Here is a 27,154-nt window from a genome sequence, read left to right as displayed (position 1 = left end):
ACAAGGAGAAGCGGGGGCGGCAGTGAGCAGGTCCGGGGAGGTAATAGGCCGATTCCTGTTGCGGATACTCCAGCACGTAGAGGCCTATTATACAACAAAAGAGAAAAAGTTATTTTACTCACCGACCTTGCGCGGCTCCCACTGACGCCGCCTCCTCTTCTTTCGGCAGTAAGACATCTGCATAAGAGGCGTGATGACGCCGCCAGTGCTGAGACACAGAGGTCTAAACCAGTGCAGGAGAGCGGCCACTCGGGTTGATTTAAGAGTTACCCTTCTTCTGTGCTAGTTTAGGGAAAAAAAAAAATTGCCGCAGCTGCCGCCCCCTCCGGAGCGCCGCCTGAGGCTATCACCTCACCTCGTCTCATTAGAGGTGCGGCGCTGGTTGTAGTAGTGATGATGGTGGTTGTAGTGATGGTGGTTGTAGTGATGCTGATGGTGGTTGTAGTGATGGTGGTTGTAGTGATGGTGGTTGTAGTGATGATGGTGGTTGTAGTGATGGTGATGATGGTGGTTGTGATGATGGTGGTTGTAGTGATGATGATGGTGGTAATAGTGATGGTGATGGTTGTAGTGATGCTGATGATGGCGGTTGTAGTGATGATGATGATGATGATGATGGCGGTTGTAGTGATGATGATGATGATGGCGGTTGTAGTGATGATGGTGGTAGTAGTGATGGTGATGATGGCGGTTGTAGTGATGATGATGATGGTTGTGATGGTGGTTGTAGTGATGATGGTGATGATGGTTGTAGTGATGATGATGATGATGATGATGATGATGATGATGATGATGGTGGTTGTAGTAGTGATGTGATGATGGTTGTAGTGATGGTGATGATGGCGGTTTTAGTAGTGATGATGGTTGTAGTGATGGTGATGATGGCGGTTTTAGTAGTGATGATGGTTGTAGAGGTGATGTTGGTTATGATGATGGTGGTAGTAGTGATGGTGATGATGGTTGTAGTGATGATGGTGGTAGTAGTGATGATGGTGGTGATGATGGTTGTAGTGATGGTGATGGTGGTAGTAGTGATGGTGATGATGGTTGTAGTGATGGTGATGATGGCGGTTGTAGTGATGATGGCGGTTGTAGTGATGGTGATGATGGTGGTAGTGATGGTGGTAGTAGTGATGATGATGGTGGTTGTAGTGATGCTGATGGTGGTTGTAGTGATGGTGGTTGTAGTGATGATGATGGTTGTAGTGATGGTGATGATGGTGGTTGTGATGATGGTGGTTGTAGTGATGATGATGGTGGTAATAGTGATGGTGATGGTTGTAGTGATGCTGATGATGGCGGTTGTAGTGATGATGATGATGATGATGGTGGTTGTGATGATGGTGGTTGTAGTGATGCTGATGATGGCGGTTGTAGTGATGATGATGATGATGATGATGGCAGTTGTAGTGATGATGATGATGATGGCGGTTGTAGTGATGATGGTGGTAGTAGTGATGGTGATGATGGCGGTTGTAGTGATGATGATGATGATGATGATGATGGCGGTTGTAGTGATGATGATGATGATGGCGGTTGTAGTGATGATGGTGGTAGTAGTGATGGTGATGATGGCGGTTGTAGTGATGATGATGATGGTTGTGATGGTGGTTGTAGTGATGATGGTGATGATGGTTGTAGTGATGATGATGATGATGATGATGATGATGGTGGTTGTAGTAGTGATGTGATGATGGTTGTAGTGATGGTGATGATGGCGGTTTTAGTAGTGATGATGGTTGTAGTGATGGTGATGATGGCGGTTTTAGTAGTGATGATGGTTGTAGAGGTGATGTTGGTTATGATGATGGTGGTAGTAGTGATGATGGCGGTTGTAGTGATGGTGATGATGGTTGTAGTGATGATGGTGGTAGTAGTGATGATGGTGGTGATGATGGTTGTAGTGATGGTGATGGTGGTAGTAGTGATGGTGATGATGGTTGTAGTGATGGTGATGATGGCGGTTGTAGTGATGATGGCGGTTGTAGTGATGGTGATGATGATGGTTGTGGTGATGGTGGTAGTAGTGATGGTGATGGTTGTAGTGATGATGATGGTTATGATGATGGTGGTAGTAGTGATGATGGTGGTGATGATGGTTGTAGTGATGGTGATGATGGTGGTAGTAGTGATGGTGATGATGGTTGTAGTGATGGTGATGATGGCGGTTGTAGTGATGATGGTGGTTGTGATCTCTCTTTTCTCTCTGCTTTCTTACAGATCAGTCAGCTCTACATCCATCAGAAGTGTAAGTGTGTGACATCATGGTTCTCAGTGATGTCATGGGTGTCACATGACTGGGAGGTATAATGGTCGGGGGGGGGTCACATTACGGGGTTTGGTGGTCACTTGTATATCTCATGGAGACGCCTCCCACTTTAACCCTTTCAGGACTCTCTAAGCTCCGTCCTCTTCTCTTTCTGGAGGACATGACATATTGGGGTACACATACTGACTGGTTCAGCTTGTATTGGTGGTATTGGGGTACACGCCATGGGGGGAGCGTATATCATCCATAGCCTCTTGTACGGAGGGGTGAGACTGCCTTGTACGTATTAGAGTCGGGGCCACGTGCAGTCTTGTTGATCCACAGATCTTGTGGCGAGGACGTCCATGGAGGGGCTATTGTCTCCAAAACACTACGAGGAGGGAGGTCACCGAGACAGAGAGGTCTCCTAACCCTGTCCAGATATATGGTTGGATGAGATAGTCGGAGGAGGCCACAATGGGGCGAGAGGGTGAACTCTGGTGATTTGGGGTAATGTGTAAATCTTTGTATAAGGGGAAGTCTTCTGGGTAATAGATTTGGCATCTGTGATACGAAGTGTCCGGTAGTGGAGGCGTCTCCGAGCCCCTTGGTATAGGCCGGTGGGTGAAGGTGTCCGTGGTCTCCTAAGTAGTCGTCTGTCCATGATGGTTAGAGCGCCACCCTTGTCTGCAGGTATCTGGATAATAATGTGCGGGTCTCATGTGCTTGTGTTTTGGGGCCATAAAGGGTCTTTTTAGGTGAAGCCCAATGTTGGTTGAGTCAATATCTGAGAAGTGCAGAGGAGAAGAGAGGGGTCAAGGAAGGGGCAAAATGGTGATTCTTTCTGCAATGTGGATCTCGGTGGTAGAAGGAATAGTGAATACGAGGCTGTTCTCTGGTTGTCGTCATTGTGGTAGAGGTGTCGCTGTTGTGCCCCCTATTGTCATTGTGGTAGAGGTGTCGCTGTTGTGCCCCCTATTGTCATTGTGGTAGAGGTGTCGCTGTTGTGCGTCCTATTGTCATTGTGGTAGAGGTGTCGCTGTTGTGCCCCCTATTGTCATTGTGGTAGAGGTGTCGCTGTTGTGCCCCCTATTGTCATTGTGGTAGAGGTGTCGCTGTTGTGCCCCCTATTGTCATTGTGGTAGATGTGTCGCTGTTGTGCGTCCTATTGTCATTGTGATAGAGGTGTCGCTGTTGTGCGTCCTATTGTCATTGTGGTAGAGGTGTCGCTGTTGTGCCCCCTATTGTCATTGTGGTAGAGGTGTCGCTGTTGTGCCCCCTATTGTCATTGTGGTAGAGGTGTCGCTGTTGTGCCCCCTATTGTCATTGTGGTAGAGGTGTCGCTGTTGTGCCCCTATTGTCATTGTGGTAGAGGTGTCGCTGTTGTGCCCCCTATTGTCATTGTGGTAGAGGTGTCGCTGTTGTTCCCCCTATTGTCATTGTGGTAGAGGTGTCGCTGTTGTGCCCCCTATTGTCATTGTGGTAGAGGTGTCGCTGTTGTGCGCCCTATTGTCATTGTGGTAGAGGTGTCGCTGTTGTGCCCCCTATTGTCATTGTGGTAGAGGTGTCGCTGTTGTGCCCCCTATTGTCATTGTGGTAGAGGTGTCGCTGTTGTGCCCCCTATTGTCATTGTGGTAGAGGTGTCGCTGTTGTGCCCCCTATTGTCATTGTGGTAGATGTGTCGCTGTTGTGCGTCCTATTGTCATTGTGGTAGAGGTGTCGCTGTTGTGCGTCCTATTGTCATTGTGATAGAGGTGTCGCTGTTGTGCGTCCTATTGTCATTGTGGTAGAGGTGTCGCTGTTGTGCCCCCTATTGTCATTGTGGTAGAGGTGTCGCTGTTGTGCCCCCTATTGTCATTGTGGTAGAGGTGTCGCTGTTGTGCCCCCTATTGTCATTGTGGTAGAGGTGTCGCTGTTGTGCGTCCTATTGTCATTGTGGTAGAGGTGTCGCTGTTGTGCCCCCTATTGTCATTGTGGTAGAGGTGTCGCTGTTGTGCCCCCTATTGTCATTGTGGTAGAGGTGTCGCTGTTGTGCGTCCTATTGTCATTGTGGTAGAGGTGTCGCTGTTGTGCCCCCTATTGTCATTGTGGTAGAGGTGTCGCTGTTGTGCCCCCTATTGTCACTGTGGTAGATGTGTCGCTGTTGTGCCCCCTATTGTCATTGTGGTAGATGTGTCGCTGTTGTGCGTCCTATTGTCATTGTGGTAGAGGTGTCGCTGTTGTGCGTCCTATTGTCATTGTGGTAGAGGTGTCGCTGTTGTGCGTCCTATTGTCATTGTGGTAGAGGTGTCGCTGTTGTGCGTCCTATTGTCATTGTGGTAGAGGTGTCGCTGTTGTGCCCCCTATTGTCATTGTGGTAGATGTGTCGCTGTTGTGCGTCCTATTGTCATTGTGGTAGAGGTGTCGCTGTTGTGCGTCCTATTGTCATTGTGATAGAGGTGTCGCTGTTGTGCGTCCTATTGTCATTGTGGTAGAGGTGTCGCTGTTGTGCCCCCTATTGTCATTGTGGTAGAGGTGTCGCTGTTGTGCCCCCTATTGTCATTGTGGTAGAGGTGTCGCTGTTGTGCCCCCTATTGTCATTGTGGTAGAGGTGTCGCTGTTGTGCGCCCTATTGTCATTGTGGTAGAGGTGTCGCTGTTGTGCCCCCTATTGTCATTGTGGTAGAGGTGTCGCTGTTGTGCCCCCTATTGTCATTGTGGTAGAGGTGTCGCTGTTGTGCCCCCTATTGTCACTGTGGTAGAGGTGTCGCTGTTGTGCCCCCTATTGTCATTGTGGTAGAGGTGTCGCTGTTGTGCCCCCTATTGTCACTGTGGTAGATGTGTCGCTGTTGTGCCCCCTATTGTCATTGTGGTAGATGTGTCGCTGTTGTGCGTCCTATTGTCATTGTGGTAGAGGTGTCGCTGTTGTGCGTCCTATTGTCATTGTGGTAGAGGTGTCGCTGTTGTGCGTCCTATTGTCATTGTGGTAGAGGTGTCGCTGTTGTGCGTCCTATTGTCATTGTGGTAGAGGTGTCGCTGTTGTGCCCCCTATTGTCATTGTGGTAGAGGTGTCGCTGTTGTGCGTCCTATTGTCATTGTGGTAGAGGTGTCGCTGTTGTGCGTCCTATTGTCATTGTGGTAGAGGTGTCGCTGTTGTGCGTCCTATTGTCATTGTGGTAGAGGTGTCGCTGTTGTGCGTCCTATTGTCATTGTGGTAGAGGTGTCGCTGTTGTGCCCCCTATTGTCATTGTGGTAGAGGTGTCGCTGTTGTGCGTCCTATTGTCATTGTGGTAGAGGTGTCGCTGTTGTGCCCCCTATTGTCATTGTGGTAGAGGTGTCGCTGTTGTGCCCCCTATTGTCATTGTGGTAGAGGTGTCGCTGTTGTGCCCCCTATTGTCATTGTGGTAGAGGTGTCGCTGTTGTGCCCCCTATTGTCATTGTGGTAGAGGTGTCGCTGTTGTGCCCCCTATTGTCATTGTGGTAGAGGTGTCGCTGTTGTGCCCCCTATTGTCATTGTGGTAGAGGTGTCGCTGTTGTGCGTCCTATTGTCATTGTGGTAGAGGTGTCGCTGTTGTGCGTCCTATTGTCATTGTGGTAGAGGTGTCGCTGTTGTGCCCCCTATTGTCATTGTGGTAGAGGTGTCGCTGTTGTGCGTCCTATTGTCATTGTGGTAGAGGTGTCGCTGTTGTGCGTCCTATTGTCATTGTGGTAGAGGTGTCGCTGTTGTGCGTCCTATTGTCATTGTGGTAGAGGTGTCGCTGTTGTGCGTCCTATTGTCATTGTGGTAGAGGTGTCGCTGTTGTGCCCCCTATTGTCATTGTGGTAGAGGTGTCGCTGTTGTGCCCCCTATTGTCATTGTGGTAGAGGTGTCGCTGTTGTGCGTCCTATTGTCATTGTGGTAGAGGTGTCGCTGTTGTGCGTCCTATTGTCATTGTGGTAGAGGTGTCGCTGTTGTGCGTCCTATTGTCATTGTGGTAGAGGTGTCGCTGTTGTGCGTCCTATTGTCATTGTGGTAGAGGTGTCGCTGTTGTGCGTCCTATTGTCATTGTGGTAGAGGTGTCGCTGTTGTGCCCCCTATTGTCATTGTGGTAGAGGTGTCGCTGTTGTGCCCCCTATTGTCATTGTGGTAGAGGTGTCGCTGTTGTGCCCCCTATTGTCATTGTGGTAGAGGTGTCGCTGTTGTGCCCCCTATTGTCATTGTGGTAGAGGTGTCGCTGTTGTGCCCCCTATTGTCATTGTGGTAGAGGTGTCGCTGTTGTGCCCCCTATTGTCATTGTGGTAGAGGTGTCGCTGTTGTGCCCCCTATTGTCATTGTGGTAGAGGTGTCGCTGTTGTGCCCCCTATTGTCATTGTGGTAGAGGTGTCGCTGTTGTGCCCCCTATTGTCATTGTGGTAGAGGTGTCGCTGTTGTGCGTCCTATTGTCATTGTGGTAGAGGTGTCGCTGTTGTGCGTCCTATTGTCATTGTGGTAGAGGTGTCGCTGTTGTGCGTCCTATTGTCATTGTGGTAGAGGTGTCGCTGTTGTGCCCCCTATTGTCATTGTGGTAGAGGTGTCGCTGTTGTGCCCCCTATTGTCATTGTGGTAGAGGTGTCGCTGTTGTGCGTCCTATTGTCATTGTGGTAGAGGTGTCGCTGTTGTGCGTCCTATTGTCATTGTGGTAGAGGTGTCGCTGTTGTGCCCCCTATTGTCATTGTGGTAGAGGTGTCGCTGTTGTGCCCCCTATTGTCATTGTGGTAGAGGTGTCGCTGTTGTGCGTCCTATTGTCATTGTGGTAGAGGTGTCGCTGTTGTGCGTCCTATTGTCATTGTGGTAGAGGTGTCGCTGTTGTGCCCCCTATTGTCATTGTGGTAGAGGTGTACAGGTTCCCCGCGCTGTGTGGGACGCTCCCGTTCCCCGCGCTGTGTGGGACGCTCCCGTTCCCCGCGCTGTGTGGGACGCTCCCGTTCCCCGCGCTGTGTGGGACGCTCCCGTTCCCCGCGCTGTGTGGGACGCTCCCGTTCCCCGCGCTGTGTGGGACGCTCCCGTTCCCCGCGCTGTGTGGGACGCTCCCGTTCCCCGCGCTGTGTGGGACGCTCCCGTTCCCCGCGCTGTGTGGGACGCTCCCGTTCCCCGCGCTGTGTGGGACGCTCCCGTTCCCCGCGCTGTGTGGGACGCTCCCGTTCCCCGCGCTGTGTGGGACGCTCCCGTTCCCCGCGCTGTGTGGGACGCTCCCGTTCCCCGCGCTGTGTGGGACGCTCCCGTTCCCCGCGCTGTGTGGGACGCTCCCGTTCCCCGCGCTGTGTGGGACGCTCCCGTTCCCCGCGCTGTGTGGGACGCTCCCGTTCCCCGCGCTGTGTGGGACGCTCCCGTTCCCCGCGCTGTGTGGGACGCTCCCGTTCCCCGCGCTGTGTGGGACGCTCCCGTTCCCCGCGCTGTGTGGGACGCTCCCGTTCCCCGCGCTGTGTGGGACGCTCCCGTTCCCCGCGCTGTGTGGGACGCTCCCGTTCCCCGCGCTGTGTGGGACGCTCCCGTTCCCCGCGCTGTGTGGGACGCTCCCGTTCCCCGCGCTGTGTGGGACGCTCCCGTAGGGTTAGAAGCTGGTTGTTGTATCTTCAAGTCCTCCATAGACAGTCGATGCTCCATCATCGGGGTGGGGGTCACGGGCGTCTTTGCTCAGAGTAGCCTCCAGTGGGATTGTCCTAATTTGGCCGGTGTGACCTCCTCTCAGGGGGATGCCATTGTGTCTATAAGAGTCTCCATCGTGGTCTCGGCTCGGAGCCTGTAGGAGGTCACTGGTCGGTCACCTTGAGGTCTCTCCTGCGATGTCTTCATCATACTCGTATTGTTAGGTCGGGAGACATTGAGACGAGACCATCCATGGTCCTGTCCTGGAGGAGCTCCGCTGCACTGCGGGGAATGCTTGTGTTTTGCAGTGTATTGTACAACTGACCTGTCACTGACTGGGCCGAATACGGATCTGATCTGCTGAGTGCCGCGGAGACCCATCAGCAGCGGGGCAGGGGGCTTAGATTAGACCCCCCCATCTCTAACCACGTAGATGCGGCGAGCACTATGGGCGATCACATAGCGGCTACTTCCCAGGAGTTTGCCGTGGCTTCCAGGAGTCGGGGCCGTCGCCCTTTTCTCGTGAGCCCAGTGGAGCGTCTGTTGTCACGTAGACCTTATAGTCCATGGAGTCCTGTCTGTTCTCAGGGCCTCCCCTTGTACAGTGATGTCCAGTGTTAGATACCCCCACGGGGGCAGATTTGGGGTCCACGCTTGTGTCAGGGATGGTTGTGTGACCTCACTAGGTGCTGGTGGGACGGTGGACGCTCTGACGTGTGGACTGTGTTTGCAGGGAGCAGCATGTTCCAGAATTACTGCACCTACGATGTACTGGGACCGAGTGGAAACCTCCTATACCAGGCGACAGAAAACCGCGAGTGCTGCGGACCCCGGATGGACGTCGACGTCCGCAACGTCCAGGGCTACAACGTCCTCAACCTGCAAATACCTGCCAACTTCTGCAGCTGGGAGACAACAGTAAGTCCCGAATCTACAACCTCCCACCTGGAGGCTACAACACTACCAAACCCCTGGTGTACGGTATACAGGAGACACCTACAGTACAGGACACTGGTGTACGGTATACAGGAGACACCTACAGTACAGGACACTGGTGTACGGTATACAGGAGACACCTACAGTACAGGACACTGGTGTACGGTATACAGGAGACACCTACAGTACAGGACACTGGTGTACGGTATACAGGAGACACCTACAGTACAGGACACTGGTGTACGGTATACAGGAGACGCCTACAGTACAGGACACTGGTGTACGGTATACAGGAGACACCTACAGTACAGGACACGGGTGTACGGTATACAGGAGACGCCTACAGTACAGGACACGGGTGTACGGTATACAGGAGACACCTACAGTACAGGACACTGGTGTACGGTATACAGGAGACACCTACAGTACAGGACACTGGTGTACGGTATACAGGAGACACCTACAGTACAGGACACGGGTGTACGGTATACAGGAGACGCCTACAGTACAGGACACGGGTGTACGGTATACAGGAGACACCTACAGTACAGGACACTGGTGTACGGTATACAGGAGACACCTACAGTACAGGACACTGGTGTACGGTATACAGGAGACACCTACAGTACAGGACACTGGTGTACGGTATACAGGAGACACCTACAGTACAGGACACTGGTGTACGGTATACAGGAGACACCTACAGTACAGGACACGGGTGTACGGTATACAGGAGACGCCTACAGTACAGGACACGGGTGTACGGTATACAGGAGACACCTACAGTACAGGACACTGGTGTACGGTATACAGGAGACACCTACAGTACAGGACACGGGTGTACGGTATACAGGAGACACCTACAGTACAGGACACTGGTGTACGGTATACAGGAGACACCTACAGTATAGGACACGGGTGTACGGTATACAGGAGACACCTACAGTACAGGACACGGGTGTACGGTATACAGGAGACGCCTACAGTACAGGACACTGGTGTACGGTATACAGGAGACACCTACAGTACAGGACACTGGTGTACGGTATACAGGAGACACCTACAGTACAGGACACGGGTGTACGGTATACAGGAGACACCTACAGTACAGGACACGGGTGTACGGTATACAGGAGACACCTACAGTACAGGACACCGGTGTACGGTATACAGGAGACACCTACAGTACAGGACACTGGTGTACGGTATACAGGAGACACCTACAGTACAGGACACGGGTGTACGGTATACAGGAGACACCTACAGTACAGGACACGGGTGTACGGTATACAGGAGACACCTACAGTACAGGACACTGGTGTACGGTATACAGGAGACACCTACAGTACAGGACACCGGTGTACGGTATACAGGAGACACCTACAGTACAGGACACGGGTGTACGGTATACAGGAGACACCTACAGTACAGGACACTGGTGTACGGTATACAGGAGACACCTACAGTACAGGACACGGGTGTACGGTATACAGGAGACACCTACAGTATAGGACACGGGTGTACGGTATACAGGAGACACCTACAGTACAGGACACCGGTGTACGGTATACAGGAGACACCTACAGTACAGGACACGGGTGTACGGTATACAGGAGACACCTACAGGACAGGACACGGGTGTACGGTATACAGGAGACACCTACAGTACAGGACACCGGTGTACGGTATACAGGAGACACCTACAGTACAGGACACTGGTGTACGGTATACAGGAGACACCTACAGTACAGGACACGGGTGTACGGTATACAGGAGACACCTACAGGACAGGACACTGGTGTACGGTATACAGGAGACACCTACAGTACAGGACACGGGTGTACGGTATACAGGAGACACCTACAGTACTGTGCTGTGAGGTCTCGCTGGTATAGGGGGTCTCAGTTTCGGGGTCTCTGTGCTGTGAGGTCTCGGGGGTATAGGGGGTCTCAGTTTCGGGGTCGCTGTGCTGTGAGGTCTCGCTGGTATAGGGGGTCTCAGTTTCGGGGTCGCTGTGCTGTGAGGTCTCGGGGGTATAGGGGGTCTCAGTTTCGGGGTCGCTGTTCTGTGAGGTCTCGCTGGTATAGGGGGTCTCAGTTTCGGGGTCTCTATGCTGTGAGGTCTCGCTGGTATAGGGGGTCTCAGTTTCGGGGTCTCTGTGCTGTGAGGTCTTGGGGGTATAGGGGGTCTCAGTTTCGGGATGGCTGTGCTGTGAGGTCTCGCTGGTATAGGGGGTCTCAGTTTCGGGGTCGCTGTGCTGTGAGGTCTCGCTGGTATAGGGGGTCTCAGTTTCGGGGTCGCTGTGCTGTGAGGTCTCGGGGGTATAGGGGGTCTCAGTTTCGGGGTCTCTGTGCTGTGAGGTCTCGCTGGTATAGGGGGTCTCAGTTTCGGGGTCTCTGTGCTGTGAGGTCTCGGGGGTATAGGGGGTCTCAGTTTCGGGGTCGCTGTGCTGTGAGGTCTCGGGGGTATAGGGGGTCTCAGTTTCGGGGTCGCTGTGCTGTGAGGTCTCGGGGGTATAGGGGGTCTCAGTTTCGGGGTCTCTGTGCTGTGAGGTCTCGCTGGTATAGGGGGTCTCAGTTTCGGGGTCGCTGTGCTGTGAGGTCTCGGGGGTATAGGGGGTCTCAGTTTCGGGGTCTCTGTGCTGTGAGGTCTCGCTGGTATAGGGGGTCTCAGTTTCGGGATGGCTGTGCTGTGAGGTCTCGCTGGTATAGGGGGTCTCAGTTTCGGGATGGCTGTGCTGTGAGGTCTCGCTGGTATAGGGGGTCTCAGTTTCGGGGTCGCTGTTCTGTGAGGTCTCGCTGGTATAGGGGGTCTCAGTTTCGGGGTCTCTGTGCTGTGAGGTCTCGGGGGTATAGGGGGTCTCAGTTTCGGGGTCTCTGTGCTGTGAGGTCTCGGGGGTATAGGGGGTCTCAGTTTCGGGGTCTCTGTGCTGTGAGGTCTCGCTGGTATAGGGGGTCTCAGTTTCGGGATGGCTGTGCTGTGAGGTCTCGCTGGTATAGGGGGTCTCAGTTTCGGGGTCTCTGTGCTGTGAGGTCTCGCTGGTATAGGGGGTCTCAGTTTCGGGATGGCTGTGCTGTGAGGTCTCGCTGGTATAGGGGGTCTCAGTTTCGGGGTCTCTGTGCTGTGAGGTCTCGGGGGTATAGGGGGTCTCAGTTTCGGGGTCGCTGTGCTGTGAGGTCTCGCTGGTATAGGGGGTCTCAGTTTCGGGGTCTCTGTGCTGTGAGGTCTCGCTGGTATAGGGGGTCTCAGTTTCGGGGTCGCTGTGCTGTGAGGTCTCGCTGGTATAGGGGGTCTCAGTTTCGGGGCCGCTGTGCTGTGAGGTCTCGCTGGTATAGGGGGTCTCAGTTTCGGGGTCTCTGTGCTGTGAGGTCTCGCTGGTATAGGGGGTCTCAGTTTCGGGGTCGCTGTGCTGTGAGGTCTTGCTGGTATAGGGGGTCTCAGTTTCGGGGTCTCTGTGCTGTGAGGTCTCGCTGGTATAGGGGGTCTCAGTTTCGGGGTCTCTGTGCTGTGAGGTCTCGCTGGTATAGGGGGTCTCAGTTTCGGGATGGCTGTGCTGTGAGGTCTCGGGGGTATAGGGGGTCTCAGTTTCGGGATGGCTGTGCTGTGAGGTCTCGCTGGTATAGGGGGTCTCAGTTTCGGGGTCTCTGTGCTGTGAGGTCTCGGGGGTATAGGGGGTCTCAGTTTCGGGGTCTCTGTGCTGTGAGGTCTCGCTGGTATAGGGGGTCTCAGTTTCGGGGTCTCTGTGCTGTGAGGTCTCGCTGGTATAGGGGGTCTCAGTTTCGGGGTCTCTGTGCTGTGAGGTCTCGCTGGTATAGGGGGTCTCAGTTTCGGGGTCTCTGTGCTGTGAGGTCTCGCTGGTATAGGGGGTCTCAGTTTCGGGGTCGCTGTGCTGTGAGGTCTCGCTGGTATAGGGGGTCTCAGTTTCGGGGTCTCTGTGCTGTGAGGTCTCGCTGGTATAGGGGGTCTCAGTTTCGGGGTCGCTGTGCTGTGAGGTCTCGCTGGTATAGGGGGTCTCAGTTTCGGGGTCGCTGTGCTGTGAGGTCTCGCTGGTATAGGGGGTCTCAGTTTCGGGGCCGCTGTGCTGTGAGGTCTCGCTGGTATAGGGGGTCTCAGTTTCGGGGTCTCTGTGCTGTGAGGTCTCGCTGGTATAGGGGGTCTCAGTTTCGGGGCCGCTGTGCTGTGAGGTCTCGCTGGTATAGGGGGTCTCAGTTTCGGGGTCGCTGTGCTGTGAGGTCTCGCTGGTATAGGGGGTCTCAGTTTCGGGATGGCTGTGCTGTGAGGTCTCGGGGGTATAGGGGGTCTCAGTTTCGGGATGGCTGTGCTGTGAGGTCTCGCTGGTATAGGGGGTCTCAGTTTCGGGGTCTCTGTGCTGTGAGGTCTCGCTGGTATAGGGGGTCTCAGTTTCGGGGTCGCTGTGCTGTGAGGTCTCGCTGGTATAGGGGGTCTCAGTTTCGGGATGGCTGTGCTGTGAGGTCTCGCTGGTCTAGGGGGTCTCAGTTTCGGGGTCGCTGTGCTGTGAGGTCTCGCTGGTATAGGGGGTCTCAGTTTCGGGGTCTCTGTGCTGTGAGGTCTCGCTGGTATAGGGGGTCTCAGTTTCGGGGTCTCTGTGCTGTGAGGTCTCGGGGGTATAGGGGGTCTCAGTTTCGGGATGGCTGTGCTGTGAGGTCTCGCTGGTATAGGGGGTCTCAGTTTCGGGGTCTCTGTGCTGTGAGGTCTCGCTGGTATAGGGGGTCTCAGTTTCGGGATGGCTGTGCTGTGAGGTCTCGCTGGTATAGGGGGTCTCAGTTTCGGGGTCTCTGTGCTGTGAGGTCTCGCTGGTATAGGGGGTCTCAGTTTCGGGATGGCTGTGCTGTGAGGTCTCGCTGGTATAGGGGGTCTCAGTTTCGGGGTCGCTGTGCTGTGAGGTCTCGCTGGTATAGGGGGTCTCAGTTTCGGGGTCTCTGTGCTGTGAGGTCTTGGGGGTATAGGGGGTCTCAGTTTCGGGGTCGCTGTGCTGTGAGGTCTCGCTGGTATAGGGGGTCTCAGTTTCGGGGTCTCTGTGCTGTGAGGTCTCGCTGGTATAGGGGGTCTCAGTTTCGGGGTCTCTGTGCTGTGAGGTCTCGCTGGTATAGGGGGTCTCAGTTTCGGGGTCTCTGTGCTGTGAGGTCTCGCTGGTATAGGGGGTCTCAGTTTCGGGATGGCTGTGCTGTGAGGTCTCGCTGGTATAGGGGGTCTCAGTTTCGGGGTCTCTGTGCTGTGAGGTCTCGCTGGTATAGGGGGTCTCAGTTTCGGGGTCTCTGTGCTGTGAGGTCTCGCTGGTATAGGGGGTCTCAGTTTCGGGGTCGCTGTTCTGTGAGGTCTCGCTGGTCTAGGGGGTCTCAGTTTCGGGATGGCTGTTCTGTGAGGTCTCGCTGGTATAGGGGGTCTCAGTTTCGGGGTCTCTGTGCTGTGAGGTCTCGCTGGTATAGGGGGTCTCAGTTTCGGGGTCTCTGTGCTGTGAGGTCTCGGGGGTATAGGGGGTCTCAGTTTCGGGATGGCTGTGCTGTGAGGTCTCGGGGGTATAGGGGGTCTCAGTTTCGGGGTCTCTGTGCTGTGAGGTCTCGCTGGTATAGGGGGTCTCAGTTTCGGGGTCTCTGTGCTGTGAGGTCTCGCTGGTATAGGGGGTCTCAGTTTCGGGGTCTCTGTGCTGTGAGGTCTCGCTGGTATAGGGGGTCTCAGTTTCGGGGTCTCTGTGCTGTGAGGTCTCGCTGGTATAGGGGGTCTCAGTTTCGGGGTCGCTGTGCTGTGAGGTCTCGCTGGTATAGGGGGTCTCAGTTTCGGGGTCTCTGTGCTGTGAGGTCTCGCTGGTATAGGGGGTCTCAGTTTCGGGGTCGCTGTTCTGTGAGGTCTCGCTGGTATAGGGGGTCTCAGTTTCGGGATGGCTGTGCTGTGAGGTCTCGCTGGTATAGGGGGTCTCAGTTTCGGGGTCTCTGTGCTGTGAGGTCTCGCTGGTATAGGGGGTCTCAGTTTCGGGGTCGCTGTTCTGTGAGGTCTCGCTGGTATAGGGGGTCTCAGTTTCGGGATGGCTGTGCTGTGAGGTCTCGCTGGTATAGGGGGTCTCAGTTTCGGGGTCGCTGTTCTGTGAGGTCTCGCTGGTATAGGGGGTCTCAGTTTCGGGGTCTCTGTGCTGTGAGGTCTCGCTGGTATAGGGGGTCTCAGTTTCGGGATGGCTGTGCTGTGAGGTCTCGCTGGTATAGGGGGTCTCAGTTTCGGGGTCTCTGTGCTGTGAGGTCTCGCTGGTATAGGGGGTCTCAGTTTCGGGGTCTCTGTGCTGTGAGGTCTCGCTGGTATAGGGGGTCTCAGTTTCGGGGTCGCTGTTCTGTGAGGTCTCGCTGGTCTAGGGGGTCTCAGTTTCGGGATGGCTGTTCTGTGAGGTCTCGCTGGTATAGGGGGTCTCAGTTTCGGGATGGCTGTGCTGTGAGGTCTCGCTGGTATAGGGGGTCTCAGTTTCGGGATGGCTGTGCTGTGAGGTCTCGCTGGTATAGGGGGTCTCAGTTTCGGGGTCGCTGTGCTGTGAGGTCTCGCTGGTATAGGGGGTCTCAGTTTCGGGGTCGCTGTGCTGTGAGGTCTCGCTGGTATAGGGGGTCTCAGTTTCGGGATGGCTGTGCTGTGAGGTCTCGCTGGTATAGGGGGTCTCAGTTTCGGGGTCGCTGTGCTGTGAGGTCTCGCTGGTATAGGGGGTCTCAGTTTCGGGGTCTCTGTGCTGTGAGGTCTCGCTGGTATAGGGGGTCTCAGTTTCGGGGTCGCTGTGCTGTGAGGTCTCGCTGGTATAGGGGGTCTCAGTTTCGGGGTCTCTGTGCTGTGAGGTCTCGCTGGTATAGGGGGTCTCAGTTTCGGGGTCGCTGTGCTGTGAGGTCTCGCTGGTATAGGGGGTCTCAGTTTCGGGGTCTCTGTGCTGTGAGGTCTCGCTGGTATAGGGGGTCTCAGTTTCGGGGTCGCTGTGCTGTGAGGTCTCGCTGGTATAGGGGGTCTCAGTTTCGGGGTCTCTGTGCTGTGAGGTCTCGCTGGTATAGGGGGTCTCAGTTTCGGGGTCTCTGTGCTGTGAGGTCTCGCTGGTATAGGGGGTCTCAGTTTCGGGGTCTCTGTGCTGTGAGGTCTCGCTGGTATAGGGGGTCTCAGTTTCGGGGTCTCTGTGCTGTGAGGTCTCGCTGGTATAGGGGGTCTCAGTTTCGGGATGGCTGTGCTGTGAGGTCTCGCTGGTATAGGGGGTCTCAGTTTCGGGGTCTCTGTGCTGTGAGGTCTCGCTGGTATAGGGGGTCTCAGTTTCGGGGTCTCTGTGCTGTGAGGTCTCGCTGGTATAGGGGGTCTCAGTTTCGGGGTCTCTGTGCTGTGAGGTCTCGCTGGTATAGGGGGTCTCAGTTTCGGGGTCTCTGTGCTGTGAGGTCTCGCTGGTATAGGGGGTCTCAGTTTCGGGGTCTCTGTGCTGTGAGGTCTCGCTGGTATAGGGGGTCTCAAGTTTCGGGATGGCTGTGCTGTGAGGTCTCGCTGGTATAGGGGGTCTCAGTTTCGGGATGGCTGTGCTGTGAGGTCTCGCTGGTATAGGGGGTCTCAGTTTCGGGGTCGCTGTGCTGTGAGGTCTCGGGGGTATAGGGGGTCTCAGTTTCGGGGTCTCTGTGCTGTGAGGTCTCGGGGGTATAGGGGGTCTCAGTTTCGGGGTCTCTGTGCTGTGAGGTCTCGCTGGTATAGGGGGTCTCAGTTTCGGGGTCTCTGTGCTGTGAGGTCTCGGGGGTATAGGGGGTCTCAGTTTCGGGGTCTCTGTGCTGTGAGGTCTCGCTGGTATAGGGGGTCTCAGTTTCGGGGTCGCTGTGCTGTGAGGTCTCGGGGGTATAGGGGGTCTCAGTTTCGGGGTCGCTGTGCTGTGAGGTCTCGCTGGTATAGGGGGTCTCAGTTTCGGGATGGCTGTGCTGTGAGGTCTCGCTGGTATAGGGGGTCTCAGTTTCGGGGTCGCTGTGCTGTGAGGTCTCGCTGGTATAGGGGGTCTCAGTTTCGGGGTCTCTGTGCTGTGAGGTCTCGCTGGTATAGGGGGTCTCAGTTTCGGGGTCGCTGTGCTGTGAGGTCTCGCTGGTATAGGGGGTCTCAGTTTCGGGGTCTCTGTGCTGTGAGGTCTCGCTGGTATAGGGGGTCTCAGTTTCGGGGTCGCTGTGCTGTGAGGTCTCGCTGGTATAGGGGGTCTCAGTTTCGGGGTCTCTGTGCTGTGAGGTCTCGCTGGTATAGGGGGTCTCAGTTTCGGGGTCGCTGTGCTGTGAGGTCTTGGGGGTATAGGGGGTCTCAGTTTCGGGGTCTCTGTGCTGTGAGGTCTCGCTGGTATAGGGGGTCTCAGTTTCGGGGTCGCTGTGCTGTGAGGTCTCGCTGGTATAGGGGGTCTCAGTTTCGGGGTCTCTGTGCTGTGAGGTCTCGCTGGTATAGGGGGTCTCAGTTTCGGGGTCGCTGTGCTGTGAGGTCTCGCTGGTATAGGGGGTCTCAGTTTCGGGGTCGCTGTGCTGTGAGGTCTCGGGGGTATAGGGGGTCTCAGTTTCGGGGTCTCTGTGCTGTGAGGTCTCGCTGGTATAGGGGGTCTCAGTTTCGGGATGGCTGTGCTGTGAGGTCTCGGGGGTATAGGGGGTCTCAGTTTCGGGATGGCTGTGCTGTGAGGTCTCGCTGGTATAGGGGGTCTCAGTTTCGGGGTCGCTGTTCTGTGAGGTCTCGCTGGTATAGGGGGTCTCAGTTTCGGGGTCGCTGTGCTGTGAGGTCTCGGGGGTATAGGGGGTCTCAGTTTCGGGGTCTCTGTGCTGTGAGGTCTCGGGGGTATAGGGGGTCTCAGTTTCGGGGTCTCTGTGCTGTGAGGTCTCGGGGGTATAGGGGGTCTCAGTTTCGGGGTCTCTGTGCTGTGAGGTCTCGGGGGTATAGGGGGTCTCAGTTTCGGGGTCTCTGTGCTGTGAGGTCTCGGGGGTATAGGGGGTCTCAGTTTCGGGGTCTCTGTGCTGTGAGGTCTCGCTGGTATAGGGGGTCTCAGTTTCGGGGTCGCTGTGCTGTGAGGTCTCGCTGGTATAGGGGGTCTCAGTTTCGGGGTCTCTGTGCTGTGAGGTCTCGCTGGTATAGGGGGTCTCAGTTTCGGGGTCTCTGTGCTGTGAGGTCTCGGGGGTATAGGGGGTCTGTGGGATTGGTGGGGTCTGAGGTTTGGGGTGATGTCACCTCTCGCTGCGCTTCAGTTGCAGGTCTCGGACGCCTCGGGGCAGCTCCTCGGGTTCGTGGCTCAGAATTGGACCTTTTCTTCGGCCTCGTTCGACCTCCTGAACCCAATGAGTGAGATCTGCCTGAAGGTGAAGGGTCCGGGCTGGGGAGAGGGCTTCATGTCTGACCGCGACTACCAGGTGAGTATGGCCGCCGGCCCTCGGACTGACCCCGCTGGATGCGTCTGACACCATGTCCCCTCCCCCCATGTAGGTGCTCTCCGCCGATAAGTCCTTCTCCCTGGGGCTGATCAGACGAGTGTGGCAGGGCCTGGGCACCGAGATGTTCTCCCGAGAAGACAAGTACATGGTGCAATGTCCCCCGGACCTGGACGTGGCCATGAAAGCCGTGCTGATGTCCTGCGGCCTGCTCATCGTACGTCATGGCACCGCTGCTCTCTAGTATATACATAGGCTGTGATGTCACCGCTCTCTAGTATACGGATAGGCTGTATTCTCAGTGATGTCACCGCTGCTCTCTAGTATACGGATAGGCTGTATACTCAGTGATGTCACCGCTCTCTAGTATATGGATAGGCTGTATTCTCAGTGATGTCACCGCTGCTCTCTAGTATACGGATAGGCTGTATTCTCAGTGATGTCACTGCTCTCTAGTATACGGATAGGCTGTATTCTCAGTGATGTCACCGCTCTCTAGTATATGGATAGGCTGTATTCTCAGTGATGTCACTGCTCTCTAGTATACGGATAGGCTGTATTCTCAGTGATGTCACCGCTCTCTAGTATACGGATAGGCTGTATTCTCAGTGATGTCACTGCTCTCTAGTATACGGATAGGCTGTATTCTCAGTGATGTCACCGCTCTCTAGTATACGGATAGGCTGTATTCTCAGTGATGTCACCGCTCTCTAGTATACGGATAGGCTGTATTCTCAGTGATGTCACCGCTCTCTAGTATACGGATAGGCTGTATTCTCAGTGATGTCACTGCTCTCTAGTATATGGATAGGCTGTATTCTCAGCGATGTCACCGCTCTCTAGTATACGGATAGGCTGTATTCTCAGTGATGTCACCGCTCTCTAGTATACGGATAGGCTGTATTCTCAGTGATGTCACTGCTCTCTAGTATATGGATAGGCTGTATTCTCAGTGATGTCACCGCTCTCTAGTATACGGATAGGCTGTATTCTCAGTGATGTCACCGCTCTCTAGTATACGGATAGGCTGTATACTCAGTGATGTCACTGCTCTCTAGTATACGGATAGGCTGTATTCTCAGTGATGTCACTGCTCTCTAGTATACGGATAGGCTGTATACTCAGTGATGTCACTGCTCTCTAGTATACGGATAGGCTGTATTCTCAGTGATGTCACTGCTCTCTAGTATACGGATAGGCTGTATTCTCAGTGATGTCACCGCTGCTCTCTAGTATACGGATAGGCTGTATTCTTAGTGATGTCACCGCTCTCTAGTATACGGATAGGCTGTATACTCAGTGATGTCACTGCTCTCTAGTATACGGATAGGCTGTATTCTCAGTGATGTCACTGCTCTCTAGTATACGGATAGGCTGTATACTCAGTGATGTCACTGCTCTCTAGTATACGGATAGGCTGTATTCTCAGTGATGTCACCGCTGCTCTCTAGTATACGGATAGGCTGTATTCTCAGTGATGTCACTGCTCTCTAGTATACGGATAGGCTGTATTCTCAGTGATGTCACCGCTGCTCTCTAGTATACGGATAGGCTGTATTCTCAGTGATGTCACTGCTCTCTAGTATACGGATAGGCTGTATTCTCAGTGATGTCACCGCTGCTCTCTAGTATACGGATAGGCTGTATTCTCAGTGATGTCACCGCTCTCTAGTATACGGATAGGCTGTATTCTCAGTGATGTCACTGCTCTCTAGTATACGGATAGGCTGTATTCTCAGTGATGTCACCGCTGATCTCTAGTATACGGATAGGCTGTATTCTCAGTGATGTCACTGCTCTCTAGTATATGGATAGGCTGTATTCTCAGTGATGTCACCGCTCTCTAGTATACGGATAGGCTGTATTCTCAGTGATGTCACTGCTCTCTAGTATACGGATAGGCTGTATTCTCAGTGATGTCACTGCTCTCTAGTATACGTATAGGCTGTATACTCAGTGATGTCACTGCTCTCTAGTATACGGATAGGCTGTATTCTCAGTGATGTCACCGCTCTCTAGTATATACATAGGCTGTATTCTCAGTGATGTCACCGCTCTCTAGTATACGGATAGGCTGTATACTCAGTGATGTCACCGCTGCTCTCTAGTATACGGATAGGCTGTATTCTCAGTGATGTCACCGCTCTCTAGTATACGGATAGGCTGTATTCTCAGTGATGTCACCGCTCTCTAGTATACGGATAGGCTGTATTCTCAGTGATGTCACCGCTCTCTAGTATACGGATAGGCTGTATTCTCAGTGATGTCACCGCTGCTCTCTAGTATACGGATAGGCTGTATTCTCAGTGATGTCACTGCTCTCTAGTATACGGATAGGCTGTATTCTCAGTGATGTCACTGCTCTCTAGTATACGGATAGGCTGTATTCTCAGTGATGTCACCGCTCTCTAGTATACGGATAGGCTGTATTCTCAGTGATGTCACCGCTCTCTAGTATATGGATAGGCTGTATTCTTAGTGATGTCACCGCTCTCTAGTATACGGATAGGCTGTATTCTCAGTGATGTCACCGCTCTCTAGTATATGGATAGGCTGTATTCTCAGTGATGTCACCGCTGCTCTCTAGTATACGGATAGGCTGTATTCTCAGTGATGTCACTGCTCTCTAGTATACGGATAGGCTGTATTCTCAGTGATGTCACTGCTCTCTAGTATACGGATAGGCTGTATTCTCAGTGATGTCACCGCTGCTCTCTAGTATATGGATAGGCTGTATTCTCAGTGATGTCACCGCTCTCTAGTATACGGATAGGCTGTATTCTCAGTGATGTCACCGCTCTCTAGTATATGGATAGGCTGTATTCTCAGTGATGTCACCGCTGCTCTCTAGTATACGGATAGGCTGTATTCTCAGTGATGTCACCGCTGCTCTCTAGTATACGGATAGGCTGTATTCTCAGTGATGTCACTGCTCTCTAGTATACGGATAGGCTGTATTCTCAGTGATGTCACCGCTGCTCTCTAGTATACGGATAGGCTGTATTCTCAGTGATGTCACCGCTGCTCTCTAGTATACGGATAGGCTGTATTCTCAGTGATGTCACCGCTGCTCTCTAGTATACGGATAGGCTGTATTCTCAGTGATGTCACTGCTCTCTAGTATACGGATAGGCTGTATTCTCAGTGATGTCACCGCTCTCTAGTATACGGATAGGCTGTATTCTCAGTGATGTCACCGCTCTCTAGTATACGGATAGGCTGTATTCTCAGTGATGTCACTGCTCTCTAGTATACGGATAGGCTGTATTCTCAGTGATGTCACCGCTCTCTAGTATACGGATAGGCTGTATTCTCAGTGATGTCACCGCTCTCTAGTATACGGATAGGCTGTATTCTCAGTGATGTCACCGCTGCTCTCTAGTATATACATAGGCTGTATTCTCAGTGATGTCACCGCTGCTCTCTAGTATACGGATAGGCTGTATTCTCAGTGATGTCACCGCTCTCTAGTATACGGATAGGCTGTATTCTCAGTGATGTCACCGCTCTCTAGTATACGGATAGGCTGTATTCTCAGTGATGTCACCGCTGCTCTCTAGTATACGGATAGGCTGTATTCTCAGTGATGTCACCGCTCTCTAGTATACGGATAGGCTGTATTCTCAGTGATGTCACCGCTCTCTAGTATACGGATAGGCTGTATTCTCAGTGATGTCACCGCTGCTCTCTAGTATACGGATAGGCTGTATTCTCAGTGATGTCACCGCTCTCTAGTATACGGATAGGCTGTATTCTCAGTGATGTCACCGCTCTCTAGTATACGGATAGGCTGTATTCTCAGTGATGTCACCGCTCTCTAGTATATGGATAGGCTGTATTCTCAGTGATGTCACCGCTGCTCTCTAGTATACGGATAGGCTGTATTCTCAGTGATGTCACCGCTCTCTAGTATACGGATAGGCTGTATTCTCAGTGATGTCACCGCTCTCTAGTATACGGATAGGCTGTATTCTCAGTGATGTCACCGCTGCTCTCTAGTATACGGATAGGCTGTATTCTCAGTGATGTCACCGCTCTCTAGTATACGGATAGGCTGTATTCTCAGTGATGTCACCGCTCTCTAGTATACGGATAGCCTGTATTCTCAGTGATGTCACCGCTCTCTAGTATACGGATAGGCTGTATTCTCAGTGATGTCACTGCTCTCTAGTATATGGATAGGCTGTATTCTCAGTGATGTCACCGCTCTCTAGTATACGGATAGGCTGTATTCTCAGTGATGTCACCGCTCTCTAGTATACGGATAGGCTGTATTCTCAGTGATGTCACCGCTCTCTAGTATACGGATAGGCTGTATTCTCAGTGATGTCACCGCTCTCTAGTATACGGATAGGCTGTATTCTCAGTGATGTCACTGCTCTCTAGTATATGGATAGGCTGTATTCTCAGTGATGTCACCGCTGCTCTCTAGTATATGGATAGGCTGTATTCTCAGTGATGTCACTGCTCTCTAGTATACGGATAGGCTGTATTCTCAGTGATGTCACCGCTGCTCTCTAGTATACGGATAGGCTGTATTCTCAGTGATGTCACCGCTGCTCTCTAGTATACGGATAGGCTGTATTCTCAGTGATGTCACCGCTGCTCTCTAGTATACGGATAGGCTGTATTCTCAGTGATGTCACTGCTCTCTAGTATACGGATAGGCTGTATTCTCAGTGATGTCACCGCTGCTCTCTAGTATACGGATAGGCTGTATTCTCAGTGATGTCACCGCTCTCTAGTATACGGATAGGCTGTATTCTCAGTGATGTCACCGCTCTCTAGTATACGGATAGGCTGTATTCTCAGTGATGTCACCGCTCTCTAGTATACGGATAGGCTGTATTCTCAGTGATGTCACCGCTCTCTAGTATACGGATAGGCTGTATTCTCAGTGATGTCACCGCTCTCTAGTATACGGATAGGCTGTATTCTCAGTGATGTCACCGCTCTCTAGTATATGGATAGGCTGTATTCTCAGTGATGTCACCGCTCTCTAGTATACGGATAGGCTGTATTCTCAGTGATGTCACCGCTCTCTAGTATATGGATAGGCTGTATTCTCAGTGATGTCACTGCTCTCTAGTATACGGATAGGCTGTATTCTCAGTGATGTCACCGCTGCTCTCTAGTATATACATAGGCTGTATTCTCAGTGATGTCACCGCTCTCTAGTATACGGATAGGCTGTATTCTCAGTGATGTCACCGCTCTCTAGTATACGGATAGGCTGTATTCTCAGTGATGTCACCGCTCTCTAGTATACGGATAGGCTGTATTCTCAGTGATGTCACCGCTCTCTAGTATACGGATAGGCTGTATTCTCAGTGATGTCACCGCTCTCTAGTATACGGATAGGCTGTATTCTCAGTGATGTCACCGCTCTCTAGTATACGGATAGGCTGTATTCTCAGTGATGTCACCGCTCTCTAGTATACGGATAGGCTGTATTCTCAGTGATGTCACTGCTCTCTAGTATACGGATAGGCTGTATTCTCAGTGATGTCACCGCTCTCTAGTATACGGATAGGCTGTATTCTCAGTGATGTCACCGCTCTCTAGTATACGGATAGGCTGTATTCTCAGTGATGTCACCGCTCTCTAGTATACGGATAGGCTGTATTCTCAGTGATGTCACCGCTCTCTAGTATACGGATAGGCTGTATTCTCAGTGATGTCACCGCTCTCTAGTATACGGATAGGCTGTATTCTCAGTGATGTCACCGCTCTCTAGTATACGGATAGGCTGTATTCTCAGTGATGTCACCGCTCTCTAGTATACGGATAGGCTGTATTCTCAGTGATGTCACCGCTCTCTAGTATATGGATAGGCTGTATTCTCAGTGATGTCACCGCTCTCTAGTATACGGATAGGCTGTATTCTCAGTGATGTCACCGCTCTCTAGTATACGGATAGGCTGTATTCTCAGTGATGTCACCGCTCTCTAGTATATACATAGGCTGTATTCTCAGTGATGTCACCGCTCTCTAGTATACGGATAGGCTGTATTCTCAGTGATGTCACCGCTCTCTAGTATATACATAGGCTGTATTCTCAGTGATGTCACTGCTCTCTAGTATACGGATAGGCTGTATTCTCAGTGATGTCACCGCTCTCTAGTATACGGATAGGCTGTATTCTCAGTGATGTCACCGCTGCTCTCTAGTATATGGATAGGCTGTATTCTCAGTGATGTCACCGCTCTCTAGTATACGGATAGGCTGTATTCTTAGTGATGTCACCGCTCTCTAGTATACGGATAGGCTGTATTCTCAGTGATGTCACCGCTCTCTAGTATACGGATAGGCTGTATTCTCAGTGATGTCACCGCTCTCTAGTATACGGATAGGCTGTATTCTCAGTGATGTCACCGCTCTCTAGTATACGGATAGGCTGTATTCTCAGTGATGTCACCGCTCTCTAGTATACGGATAGGCTGTATTCTCAGTGATGTCACCGCTCTCTAGTATACGGATAGGCTGTATTCTCAGCGATGTCACCGCTCTCTAGTATACGGATAGGCTGTATTCTCAGCGATGTCACCGCTCTCTAGTATACGGATAGGCTGTATTCTCAGTGATGTCACCGCTCTCTAGTATACGGATAGGCTGTATTCTCAGTGATGTCACCGCTGCTCTCTAGTATACGGATAGGCTGTATTCTCAGTGATGTCACTGCTCTCTAGTATATGGATAGGCTGTATTCTCAGCGATGTCACCGCTCTCTAGTATACGGATAGGCTGTATTCTCAGTGATGTCACCGCTCTCTAGTATACGGATAGGCTGTATTCTCAGTGATGTCACCGCTGCTCTCTAGTATACGGATAGGCTGTATTCTCAGTGATGTCACCGCTCTCTAGTATACGGATAGGCTGTATTCTCAGTGATGTTACCGCTCTCTAGTATACGGATAGGCTGTATTCTCAGTGATGTCACCGCTGCTCTCTAGTATACGGATAGGCTGTATTCTCAGTGATGTCACCGCTCTCTAGTATACGGATAGGCTGTATTCTCAGTGATGTCACTGCTCTTTAGTATACGGATAGGCTGTATTCTCAGTGATGTCACCGCTCTCTAGTATACGGATAGGCTGTATTCTCAGTGATGTCACTGCTGCTCTCTAGTATACGGATAGGCTGTATTCTCAGTGATGTCACTGCTCTCTAGTATACGGATAGGCTGTATTCTCAGTGATGTCACCGCTCTCTAGTATATACATAGGCTGTATTCTCAGTGATGTCACCGCTGCTCTCTAGTATACGGATAGGCTGTATTCTCAGTGATGTCACTGCTCTCTAGTATACGGATAGGCTGTATTCTCAGTGATGTCACCGCTGCTCTCTAGTATACGGATAGGCTGTATTCTCAGTGATGTCACCGCTGCTCTCTAGTATACGGATAGGCTGTATTCTCAGTGATGTCACTGCTCTCTAGTATACGGATAGGCTGTATTCTCAGTGATGTCACCGCTGCTCTCTAGTATACGGATAGGCTGTATTCTCAGTGATGTCACTGCTCTCTAGTATACGGATAGGCTGTATTCTCAGTGATGTCACTGCTCTCTAGTATACGGATAGGCTGTATTCTCAGTGATGTCACCGCTGCTCTCTAGTATACGGATAGGCTGTATTCTCAGTGATGTCACCGCTCTCTAGTATACGGATAGGCTGTATTCTCAGTGATGTCACCGCTCTCTAGTATACGGATAGGCTGTATTCTCAGTGATGTCACTGCTGCTCTCTAGTATATGGATAGGCTGTATTCTCAGTGATGTCACCGCTGCTCTCTAGTATACGGATAGGCTGTATTCTCAGTGATGTCACCGCTGCTCTCTAGTATACGGATAGGCTGTATCCTCAGTGATGTCATCGCTCTCTAGTATACGGATAGGCTGTATTCTCAGTGATGTCACTGCTCTCTAGTATACGGATAGGCTGTATTCTCAGTGATGTCACCGCTCTCTAGTATACGGATAGGCTGTATTCTCAGTGATGTCACTGCTGCTCTCTAGTATACGGATAGGCTGTATTCTCAGTGATGTCACCGCTCTCTAGTATATACATAGGCTGTATTCTCAGTGATGTCACCGCTGCTCTCTAGTATACGGATAGGCTGTATTCTCAGTGATGTCACCGCTGCTCTCTAGTATATAGATAGGCTGTATTCTCAGTGATGTCACCGCTGCTCTCTAGTATACGGATAGGCTGTATTCTCAGTGATGTCACCGCTCTCTAGTATACGGATAGGCTGTATTCTCAGTTATGTCACCGCTCTCTAGTATATAGATAGGCTGTATTCTCAGTGATGTCACCGCTCTCTAGTATATGGATAGGCTGTATTCTCAGTGATGTCACCGCTCTCTAGTATACGGATAGGCTGTATACTCAGTGATGTCACTGCTCTCTAGTATACGGATAGGCTGTATTCTCAGTGATGTCACTGCTCTCTAGTATACGGATAGGCTGTATTCTCAGTGATGTCACCGCTCTCTAGTATACGGATAGGCTGTATTCTCAGTGATGTCACTGCTCTCTAGTATACGGATAGGCTGTATTCTCAGTGATGTCACCGCTCTCTAGTATATGGATAGGCTGTATTCTCAGTGATGTCACCGCTCTCTAGTATACGGATAGGCTGTATTCTCAGTGATGTCACCGCTGCTCTCTAGTATACGGATAGGCTGTATTCTCAGTGATGTCACCGCTCTCTAGTATATGGATAGGCTGTATTCTTAGTGATGTCACTTCTCTCTAGTATACGGATAGGCTGTATTCTCAGTGATGTCACCGCTCTCTAGTATACGGATAGGCTGTATACTCAGTGATGTCACCGCTGCTCTCTAGTATACGGATAGGCTGTATTCTCAGTGATGTCACCGCTCTCTAGTATACGGATAGGCTGTATTCTCAGTGATGTCACCGCTGCTCTCTAGTATACGGATAGGCTGTATTCTCAGTGATGTCACCGCTGCTCTCTAGTATACGGATAGGCTGTATT

At 52.2% G+C, this 27,154-nt stretch overlaps 1 protein-coding gene across 1 annotated transcript in view; it reads left to right on the top strand.

Moving 5' to 3' along the window:
* Positions 1 to 27,154, top strand: part of LOC142187865 (phospholipid scramblase 3-like) — a 44,865-nt gene that overhangs the window by 5,508 nt on the left and 12,203 nt on the right. Inside the window, exons 3-6 of the mRNA XM_075261674.1 lie at positions 2,221 to 2,248; positions 8,565 to 8,749; positions 17,974 to 18,135; positions 18,209 to 18,370. Coding sequence (XP_075117775.1) covers positions 2,221 to 2,248; positions 8,565 to 8,749; positions 17,974 to 18,135; positions 18,209 to 18,370 — 537 coding nt within the window. The remainder of the gene's footprint in view (positions 1 to 2,220; positions 2,249 to 8,564; positions 8,750 to 17,973; positions 18,136 to 18,208; positions 18,371 to 27,154) is intronic.

Source organism: Leptodactylus fuscus, unplaced genomic scaffold, assembly GCF_031893055.1.
Source record: "Leptodactylus fuscus isolate aLepFus1 unplaced genomic scaffold, aLepFus1.hap2 HAP2_SCAFFOLD_264, whole genome shotgun sequence".
In the NCBI taxonomy this organism is placed as follows: Eukaryota; Metazoa; Chordata; class Amphibia; order Anura; family Leptodactylidae; genus Leptodactylus; species Leptodactylus fuscus.
Note: the sequence above shows the minus strand (reverse complement) of the source record. Positions and strands in the feature narration are given on the sequence as shown.